The sequence below is a fragment of the Nyctereutes procyonoides genome, unplaced genomic scaffold, assembly GCF_905146905.1.
Source record: "Nyctereutes procyonoides isolate TBG_1078 unplaced genomic scaffold, NYPRO_anot_genome, whole genome shotgun sequence".
Lineage (NCBI taxonomy): Eukaryota > Metazoa > Chordata > Mammalia > Carnivora > Canidae > Nyctereutes > Nyctereutes procyonoides.
The window spans coordinates 20,536,518-20,546,871 of NW_026575049.1; the positions used below are offsets into that span (position 1 = coordinate 20,536,518).

Consider the following 10,354-nt stretch of genomic DNA (forward strand, 5'->3'; position numbering starts at 1 on the left):
GATTTTATTTTTTTTTTATAAATTAATTTTTATTGGTGTTCAATTTACCAACATACAGAATAACACCCAGTGCTCATCCCGTCAAGTGTCCCCCTCCGCGCCCGTCACCCACTCACCCCCACCCCCCGCCCTCCTCCCCTTCCACCACCCCTAGTTCATTTCCCAGAGTTAGAAGTCTTTATGTTCTGTGTCCCTTTCTGATATCTCCCACACATTTCTTCTCCCTTCCCTTATATTCCCCTTCACTATTATTCATATTCCCCAAATGAGTGAGAACATACACTGTTTGTCCTTCTCCGATTGACTTACTTCACTCAGCATAATACCCTCCAGTTCCATCCACGTTGAAGCAAATGGTGGGTATTTGTTGTTTCTAATGGCTGAGTAATATTCCATTGTATACATAAACCACATCTTCTTTATCCATTCATCTTTCGATGGGCACCGAGGCTCCTTCCACAGTTTGGCTATTGTGGACATGGCTGCTAGAAACATCGGGGTGCAGGTGCCCCGGCGTTTCATTGCATCTGAATCTTCGGGGTAAATCCCTAACAGTGCAATTGCTGGGTCGTAGGACTCCTTTGACTTTAAAATGCTCTTGGGTCAGAGGCACCATCAGCTCAATAACAGCTTTTTCAGGAAGAAATGGACCCCCCCCCCCCCGCGCCCACCACGGGCCCAGCACTGCTCTGAGAAGAGCTGCCTCAGGGGCTCAGGAGAGGGAATAGGAGCAGCTCTGGGCGGGATTAGCACACAGATCAATGCAAGGTGTGAAGGGCTGGTCCGGGCCGGTGGCCCCGGGAGACTGCCTTCTCTGCCGAGCGGGGGCCCTGCCGGAACCGTGGCTCCTTAGCGGGGCTGGGCCAGGCTCCGGAGGCCGCGGAGTGCAGACCCCCAGCCCGCCAGCCTGGGACGGGGCCTGCCGCCAAACTCTGGGTTCTGGCTGCTGAGGCCAACGGAGCGTGCCACCTCGTGGCAGCAGGCGGCAGTGCAGGGGCTGGCGCCACGTTCCCGGGGGGGCCTACCTGGGGGTCCCCCCAACCTCCCGTCCAGGATCTCCCCCCGCAGCAGACCTGCCTTCTACCTCCTTGAGGCAGGAAGCTGTGTCAGCTCACCTGGACTGTCTTACCTGCTGTGTGACCCTGGCAAGACCCTCCCAGCTGTGCGCCTCAGTTTCCTACTTTGCAGAGTGGTGACTAAGCCTCCTTCCTTCTCACCCCTCACCTACTCCGCAGCCATGCAGAGGCTGACATTTGTCCGACCTGGCCCTTGTAGACCTTCTTACAGGATCCGACCCTGGGGTGCCAGCCCAAGTGGTCAGTGGGGCTAGGAGCACAGAGGCAGGACCTGCCACAGCCTGGGGGCTGGGGGCTTCCTGGAGGAGGTGTTTTCAGTCCAAGGTGGACATCTGAGGGAAGGCAGGCCAGAGGGAGGAGGTGGTGGAGGGGTGACAGCCCTCTCTGTCCTTGGGCCTACGGAGCTGAGCAGGCATGGTGGGGGGTTGTGGGCCTGGAATGACGAACTCTGAGATGGCGGCAAGTGCAGCCACTGCATTTTTTTTTTTAAGATTTTATTTAAGACGGAGAGAGAGACAGAGAGAAAGGGTACACAGAGGGAGAGGGAGAAGCAGACTCCCTGCTGAGCAGGGAGCCCCAATGTGAGGCTTGATCCCAGGACCCCAGGGATCATGACCTGAGCTGAAGGCAGACGCTCAACCAACTGAGCCACCCAGGCGCCCCACGCTGGGTACACTTGATAATCCTCACTGGGAGAGGGCTGAAGACTATTTGGCAGAGTCCCTAAATCAGTAAATCAGATTCTGATGTAAACGATCAAGGCCACGGACAGGTAAGTAGGATCCCAGAGACAGTCTAGGAGATGGGACCCGGTGAAAGGCAGCTGTGACAGGGGGTGTCTGTGGGAGACACCGGTTTCTGGGCCGGCCCCGCTCACTCTCTCTCCGGGCTCAGGACAGGGAGGGTAGCAGGCAGTTGACTCAGTAGAACTCTGGGGAAACCTGTGCGGGGACAGGGGCTCGCTGGGGAAGAGGCTCATTTATACTTTTTGGAGGGAAATTCGCGCCGGCCTTGTCCCTTGCTGCCGAAGTTGCGCACCCAGTGGATGACCTGCAGCTGCTGCTCAATTGTCGCCGTGATGTTCACATCATCGGGGACGTGGACATAACGGACATTACGGCCCGTCACGAAGAGGTCCTCCAGCTCGACCTGGTGGCCCCAGCGGTCCATGTAGGTGACGTTGGCCAGGCGGATGTTCATGAAGGCATCGACGTTGTCTATGCGGCCGCGGGCCACGATCTTGTCCCGCAAGTCCATGGTGGTCACCTGGCCCTGGAGGCCCTGCAGCAGGATAATGAGGCTGTTCTCGGAGATGGTCCGCTCCTTCACGGAGTGGCTCACTGCCGTTCTTCCACACCAAAGGGCCGGCAGTGGCACCGCAGTCCCTCCGCTTCCTGGGCCGCCTCACCGCCCGAGCTAGCAGCCGCCCGGCGAGGCTGCCCGCCGCCCGCCGCGGGCTCCGGGAGCCATGGCAACAGCTGCGCCGCGCAGGCCTCGGCCACTGCATTTTAAAGAAAGAAAAGGAAATCCTCTGGACACCCGGACGAGAAAGTTCCTTCACTTACAAGGAAGCACAAGCAGATGGCGGGCGACTGCTGACGGCATGCATCGTGCAGAGGGCGGATTCCCAGACCCAAGGAACAACACGGGAGCCGAGTCCTAGGTCCAGCCCAAACGGCCTTCGGGGTCAATGCAGAGAAATTGCTCTTGGTGGCGGGTTGTTGCTCCGATGAGACTCGAGGGACGCGACCTGCTAGTGAAATAGCGCCGGAAAGTGGAAATGGAGAGACAGCAGGATAAGGGTTGATGAGCAGCACTGAGCGTGGTTTATCTTCAGAATTAAACTGGGGATGGCTCCTGGGGAGGAATGGAGAGGGGGTAGGAAAGGTCAGCTTGCTGCTCACCTTGCAGGTGTTAACTGGACATAAATATGTGATTTTGAATCAGATTATGGAGAAAAGGAAGAAAGAGAAGGAATCGAAGGTCAGCAGCTAATTTCATTATATTGTCTTGCTGGGGAACCAACAGACAATTGAAGAGGAAGGAAGAGAGGGAGGGAGAGAGGGGAGGCTGATGGGAGAGGGTGGTGGGACGTAGGGGTCAGGCCGCTGTCCCCCTCAAAGTGTTCCCTGGTCCTGGAGATGGCGGACCCCATCCCGCTCACACAGGGTCAAGCGCATGCCCTCTCCTCCAGCTCCCTAGCACGGGGCCCTGGCGGGGGTTGGGGGGTCTTAGATCAGGGCCTTTGGGATACGGGAAATGCCGGGCGCTGAGGGCTCAAGGGGTGCCCGCCCCACTCACCCCCTGCTAGAGGCCCCGGGGCTCTGAGTGCCGGCGGGGAATGAGTGGGTGCCCAGGCCCGGAAGGAGGGCAAGACCGCTTCCTGGTCTGCAGGAAGGTCTGTCCAGACTGAGACTTTTGATTTCTTTTTTTTTTTTAATTTTTTTATTTATTTATGATAGTCACACGCAGAGAGAGAGAGAGAGAGAGAGGCAGAGACACAGGCAGAGGGAGAAGCAGGCTCCATGCACCGGGAGCCCGACATGGGATTCGATCCCGGGTCTGTAGGATCGCGCCCTGGGCCAAAGGCAGGCGCCAAACCGCTGCGCCACCCAGGGATCCCTTTTTTTTTTTTTTTAACTTTTTTCAGAAGAGTTAGATTTACAGAAAAATTGCAATAATTCTTCAGAGTTGCCTCGTCCCCCACACCCAGTGCCCCCAGATGTCATCCTGTGGGGCCACTGCATCTCTGACAATGAGCGAATCGGTGTCAATACACCATTGTCAACCAAAGTCCATGTTGGGTTCAGACTGACTTTATTTCCACCTCATACACATCTGTGCTCCGAGACCCCACCCAGGACACTATATTACAGTCATTGGTCGCGTGTCCCTGGGCTCCTCTGGGCTGTGATGGTCTCTCCTTCGTTCCTTGTTGTCACCAATCTTGATGGTTCAAGGAGGACTGGGCATTTTTGTAGATGTCCCTTGACTGGGATTTTCCTGGTGTTTCTCTCGGGATTGGACTGGGGTCATGGGTTTGGGGAGGAAGGCCTCAGAAGCCCAGGGCCCCTCATTCCATCCCTTGGGCTGTCAACCTGATGGGTCCCCATGATGTTGACCTCAATCACCTGGCTGAGGGTGCCTTTTTCAGGCTTCTCCAACATCATTTTCCTACTTTCTCTCATTCTGTACCCTTCGGGAAGATGTTATAACAGTGACATTTGTCCATTCAGATTTTTCTTTTCTTTTCTTTTTAAATATTTTATTTATTTATGAGAGACACAGAAAGAGGAAGAGTCACAGGAAGAGGGAGAAGCAGGCTCCCTACAGGGACCCCGATGCAGGACTCTATCCCAAGACCCCAGGGTCACACCCTGAGCTGAAGGCGGACGCTCAACCGCTGAGCCACCCAGGGGCCCTGAATTTCTTCCCTTTTAGAGGCCGAATCATATTTCATTGTGTGGATGGACCACATTTCGTTTACCCGTTGACGGACACTTGGGTTGTGTCCACCTTTCAGCTATTGTGAATAACGCTGCTTGCGATGTACGAATATGGGCTTACGAATCTCTCTCTCTCTCTCTCTCTCTTGCTCACTCGCTCTCAAAAAAATAAAAATAAAATAATAGCCATCCTAATAAGTGTGAAGTCATATGACTTTCCAAATTTCTTAAAATGATCATTTTTGAGTAGGTGATATGAACCGAATTTTGGGTACCCCCCATTCATATTGAGCCCCTCATGGGATTAGTGCCCTATGAGACGAGACAGAGACAGAGACAGAGAAAGATCTTTCCGCCGCTGGATTGTAAGCACCGAGGAAGGGCCACGTGAGGACACAGTGTGAAGGCGCCGTCCACACCCAACGAGAGAGCCCTCACCAGGAACTGAATCCACAGCACCCTGGTCTCACACTTCCAGCCTCCAGAACCGTGTGAAACAAATGTCTGGTGTTTGAGGCCCCCCGGCTCCCCCCACCACCCAGACTGTGGCATTTCTGAAGGCGGCCAAGCTGACTGAGACGGTAGGTAATACAATCAGGTCGTTCAATATTCAAAAGGTACAAAAGGCATCCACGGAGGGCACCTCACTCCCAGCCCCAGCCATTCACACCCCTGTGTGGAGGGAACATTTGAACCGAGACCCCAGAATGAGACAATCAGTGAGAAAAGTGTTCCAGGCAGAAAGAAGAGGCCGTGCAAAGGCCCTGAGGTGGGAAAGACATTCAAGGAACTGAAAGGCAGCACAGCGACTGGGGGGGGGGGGGACCAGGGTGAGCCCAAGTGGCCTGATGGGGACAGAGCCCTGCAGGGGCTTTGGAGGCCGACTGGGGTCTGATTCCCGCTCCATCAGCCACCAGGGCGTGGGACCTTTCTCTCTCTTTGTGCCCCCTTCCTCCTCTGTGAAATCAGGAGAGTGCTTGCGCCTACCTCACGGGGTAGAAGTGCACTGGCTTCTCTAAAGCCCTCAAAACAGTGCCTGGCGGGGTGAGCACCGACCCCTGAGGGCTCCGGTCAGCCCCAAGCACCTGGATGGGCCTGGACGCAGGGCTGACGAGAGGCCTGTCCTGTGCCTCCCTTGCCGCCTGGGGGAACCTTCTCTGGCAGCCCCCGCAGACCTCCCGGATGGGCAACTCTAACCCAGAGGATGCGGAACGCAGGCGGGCAGCACAGTGGCCAGTGTGGTCACCCCGACATGAGCAGCTCGGTCAGGGCGCAGAGCCCCCCCCCCCCAAAATTGTGGCTCAGCAGCCGCATGTCCCAGCTGGCTTTCCCAGCGAAGGAAGCAGTGGGCCGTCCACACCTAGGCTGGCACAAGCTCCTGCATCCGCCGAGGCCAGGGCTCCGGGCAGCTCTGAGCAGCCGAGGCCCCCAGCTGGACTGGGCTTCTGGGGGACAGGAGGAGGGGCAGGAGGCTGCGGGCAGGTGGCCGGGAGAGCGCTGGAGATGCCCCAAGTTGAGGAGGGCAGGGTTGCATTTTACAGAGACCGCTCTGGCCGTTGGAGAAGGATAGATCTGGAGGGACCAGGTCAGAGTGGGGAACAGGGGACTGATTAGAGAGTTCTGGCGTTGTCCATGGGGCAGACAGTGGCCCAGACCGAGGCTCAACTTTGGTGATGGAGAGAACAGGAAAGGCCCATGGTGCAGGCCCAGAGGCAGGGTCCCCATGGGTCTGCGGGGGACAGGGGGTGGCTGGGAGTGCAGGAGCCTGCACCACCCATGGGGCCAGGTCCAACTTCCTGCCAACCCCCCGCCATGCAGCTGTCACCAGGACTCCAGCCGCCAGGGTCATCCTCCTGAAGGGCCAAGCCCATCCTGGTCACGTCCGTTCCTGGCAGGAAAGCCTCCACGGCCTTGGAGAGGCCATCAAAGCTAATCCACCTCAGCTGGGGTCCCATGTGAGAGGAACTCTGGGGATAGGGCGACGCCTCCCGCGGGGGGCTGTATGATGGGACTTCATTCCCCACCTGCCCAAACACCTGGGTAACCCCCGGCCTCGGTGGGTATGGGAAGTGAGCTCATGCGGAGGGGGAATGTGTGGGGAGCTGTGGCCTCAGAGGGTCCGGATGTGACAGCAAGAAGGGTCTGGGAGGGACAGGCCTGTCACCGTGTTCATTTCAATCTCACGGACCTGGTGGGGGTGCTGGGATCTTCCCATCACCCAGAGGGGAGCCAGGGCCCCCGGAGGTGAAGCTATGTGCCCGGGCCACAACTGCTGGCACAACCTGGGCCCTTGGGTGGCTGCCCCATTCCCCAGGCCTGCCAACAGCCCCCAGGTCCCTCTGAGTCCCTGAAAGCCCCCCACAGCCCCCTAAATTCACAAAGATTTCCCAAGGTCTCACAAGACGTCCCAGATCTTGCAAGGCTCCAGAGATTCCCAAGACCCCTGAGGTCTCCCAAGACCCCCGTGATCCCTCCAAGGCCCCTGAAGACCCATCACAGCCCTCCATGGCTTCTCAATGCTTCCAGTCCATTCAGAACTCCCCAACTCCCCCCCCCACCTCAGCCCCTGAGGATCTGGGGGTTTCCTAAAGTCTTCCAAGACCCCAAGGCCCCCCCAAAATCCCCCAGACCCCAGATCCCCAAGGTCTCCCAAAGTGCCCTAGGCCCTCACAACTCCCCCTGTACCTTCCCCCAGTCCTCAGGCCTCCCTCTGCATCTTCAGCCCTCCAGGAGATTCCCTCCACATTCCTTCTCCCTGGGATGTCCAGCTGGGGTCCCCAGGGGGTGAATCCAAGTGGTCAGCTGCCGTCACTCTGCTGTCTGTGGGTGGGCCTGGGTCCTGTGACCACAAGGCACTGTCACGTGGTGTCAGACGGGGCTGCCCGCTGCTCTGCTGCCAGCGAGGCTGGAGGAGGTCTCCCTCAGGGTCTTGAGCCACCTGCTGCCCTGGACTCCCACTCGGGCACCAGGGCCCCCCTAAACAGGAGAACAGTGCTGGGTGGGGTGCAGAGGGCTGAGGGTGGGGACTGAAGCCTTCAACAGGACCCCAGGTCCCCCTGGAGCCCCGCCCCCCAGCCTGCCCTGCCCATCAGCAGGGGAGCCAGCACCCCCATCCACACAGCCCTTCCTGGCCAGGGTCTCCCTCTGACCTCGCAGTGCTGGGGCACAGCTCTGCGTCCTCTCCACCCTCCTGGTCTGGAGGCTGGGGGCTCTGCCCAAACTGCCTCTCTCCAGCTCCTGTCCCTGAATCCACCGGCCAGCTCTCCCCGAAACACGCCCACAAGCCCCCAGCTCAGCTTCCCACTCTTGCCCACGGGCTGTCACCAAGAGGAGGGAGGAGGGGCCCAGACGGGCCCCACCTCTGCGGGGTAAGAGCTTGCCTGCGGCCTCCAAAGCAGCCTGGGGAACACAGGGACCTCTGAGATCTGAAGCCCCGGCCTCCTGTCTGTAGGAGGGAAGGGCCAGACAAGGAGGCAGGAGGGTTGGGTCATCGGCTGCCACACAACTGGCAAGTCCCCTCGCCTTGCTGGTCCCCGGTGGCCTCACTGCACCCCTGGGCCCCAGGGCAAGGACAAGCAGTGGTGGGGGTGCTAAGAGCACGGACCCTGAGAGAGGCCACCCGGGCTAGAGCCCTGTGATTCTGGACAAGTTCCAGCCTGCTGGAGCCCGAGCGTCCTCGCCTGTGAAGCGGGGCTCAGCCTCTGGACGAGGACTCAGGAGTTAACGTTGACAAGGATTTAAAACTGCCTGGATGGGGATCCCTGAGTGGCTCAGCGGTTTAGTGCCTGCCTTCAGCCCAGGGCCTGATCTTGGGGTCCCGGGATCGAGTCCCACGTCGGGCTCCCTGCATGGAGCCTGCTTCTCCCTCTGCCCCCCCCATGAATAAAAAATACATGTATTTTTAAATATTTTATTTATTCATGAGAGACAGAGAGAGAGAGAGAGAGAGAGAGAGAGAGGCAGAGACACAGGCGCCGAGAGAGGCAGAGATGTCGGAACCGTGCTGGCTGCTGCGTCTGCTGGAACCAAGGATCTGAAGTGACTTCACTGCACAGCTCGGTGGGCACCGAAACCCACTCAGGTGACCCGCACGCTGCACCTGCCTGGCACTTCCCCGGGGTGGGGGGCGTCCGTGGCACTGGCCAAGCTGGGGTCTGGGGTCTGGAGTCTGGTGGGGGGGACAGGGGTGGGCTGACGGCTTCCCCACTCCGCCCCACTCCCATACTGTGGCTGACTCCTGAGGTTGGGACTCCGCACATCACCCGTGAGGTGAGACCCCTGGAGGCCCGGCCTGCCCCCCCCGCCACGCGGGGCTTCTGTGGCGTCATCCCCTCCATAGGCACCAGCCCTCGCCAAGGCCTGAGGCCACATTGAGGTGCTGCTGAGCGCCAGGCTGGGGCCCGGGGCCTGCCTGGGCAGGGATTCGGCCCGGTGAGCTACACCGACTCCCGGGAAGCCCGCCAACACCCACGCCAGCCTGCCTGGGCACACCTCTCTGCTGCCGGCTCTCTCTGATGCCGCCCTCAAGGCCCGGGGCAGCTGTCACCTCCTCTGGGCCGGGCCAGGGGCCTCCATGGGGTCCCCAGCCTTGGGGCTTCCTGATGAAGCAGGCAGTTATGTGTGACAGAAAAACCCATGCAGACCAGCTTAAGCAGTAAAGGAAATGCGTTATTCGTCCCTGTGACTGCAGAGCCCAGGGTGTCCTTCAGGCACAGCTGGATCCAGGGCTCAAAGGGCTCAGTTTCTTTTGTGTTGTCCCCATCTTATGGCTGTCCCAGGCCAACGTTCTCCCCAGTGGCCCCAGGTTTCCTCTGCCCAGATGTTCTAACAAAAGTTTCAGATCCAGGCCTTCTCAGTTGTGGGACAGGTGGCCAAGGTCATACGTACACCCCTGAAGTGTGAAGGGCTGGGTCAGCTCTACGTGGACCACTGACCTGACAGTGGGGAGTGGAGAAGGGGCACAGTTAGCAGTCAAAGGAGGGATGGAGCAGGCCAAGCACCTACACAGCCATCCCCTTCATTGCAGCTGGCTCCCCAGCGGACATCCTGCTGTTGGGCAGGAAGAGGGTCTGAGACCTCTGTCCCCCCCGCAGCATTGCCCCACATGAGGCCACCAACCAGGCAAGGGCTCTAGCACACTGGCTTTGGGTGAGGTCCTCAGGGCCACCGCACACGTTGTTCCCTCTGCTTGGGACAGCCTGCGACCTCTCCCTCCTCCAGTGAGCACCCCCCACCCCGCAGATCTGGAGCTCGGACACCTACTCATAGACTCTCCCTCTCTCTTCTCGGCCTCCTTACCCCTCTTCCGTGCCTTCTGTCTCCTTGTCTCTCTGTGCTGCCTCCTGGAAAACTCCTCCAGACCTACACTCCCCTTCCCTGATTCTCTCTTCAGCTGTTTACTGCATGGAGGTTAGAGTTTCAAAGCATATATTTTCATTGGTAACAGTGATTTTTGTGTTTTTCTCCAAATGTGCCTGGTTTTTCCAATTTTTAGACATATATTATTCCCTTTTTTTAAAGATTTTTTTTATTTATTCATTTGAGACATACAGAGAGAGAGAGAGAGAGAGCACAAGCAGGGGGAGAGGCAGAGGCAGAGCGAGAAGCAGGCTCCCAGGACCCCGAGATCAGGACCTGAGCTGAAGGCAGATGCTCAACCATCTGAGCCATCCAGGTGCCCTTGTTCCCCCCGCCTCTTTTTTTAAATCATCTTCTTTATATCATTTTTTATGGCTTCCTCTATTTCAGACACTCAAACATTTGAAGTTCTGAGCATCTAAATCTTTGTCATGATGGTTTGTTTCCTTGGGTTTTGTCATCTTTTTATTATGA

General features: G+C 58.0%; 1 protein-coding gene across 1 annotated transcript; it reads right to left on the minus strand.

Moving 5' to 3' along the window:
- Positions 1-1,578: 1,578 nt before the first annotated feature.
- LOC129512141 (U7 snRNA-associated Sm-like protein LSm10) lies at positions 1,579-6,477 on the minus strand. The gene is made up of 3 exons (XM_055329416.1): positions 6,316-6,477; positions 5,883-5,967; positions 1,579-2,470 (listed from the first exon to the last, which is right to left on the minus strand). Exons 1-3 carry the CDS (start codon positions 6,475-6,477, stop codon positions 2,052-2,054), a joined length of 666 nt encoding a protein of 221 aa, XP_055185391.1. The 3' UTR covers positions 1,579-2,051.
- Positions 6,478-10,354: the final 3,877 nt, after the last annotated feature.

What these genes read in the sequence shown, in the direction of transcription:
- LOC129512141 (XM_055329416.1), bottom strand. Translation starts at nt 6,477, where the DNA reads ATGGGACCCCAGCTGAGGTGGATTAGCTTTGATGGCCTCTCCAAGGCC. An exon ending in TGGCGGGGGGTTGGCAGGAA is followed by an intron (nt 5,968 to 6,315) that starts GTTGGACCTGGC and finishes CCTGTCCCCCAG; the next exon opens with AAGCCCAGTCCAGCTGGGGG. An exon ending in AGGAGCTTGTGCCAGCCTAG is followed by an intron (nt 2,471 to 5,882) that starts GTGTGGACGGCC and finishes GAGGCGGCCCAG; the next exon opens with GAAGCGGAGGGACTGCGGTG.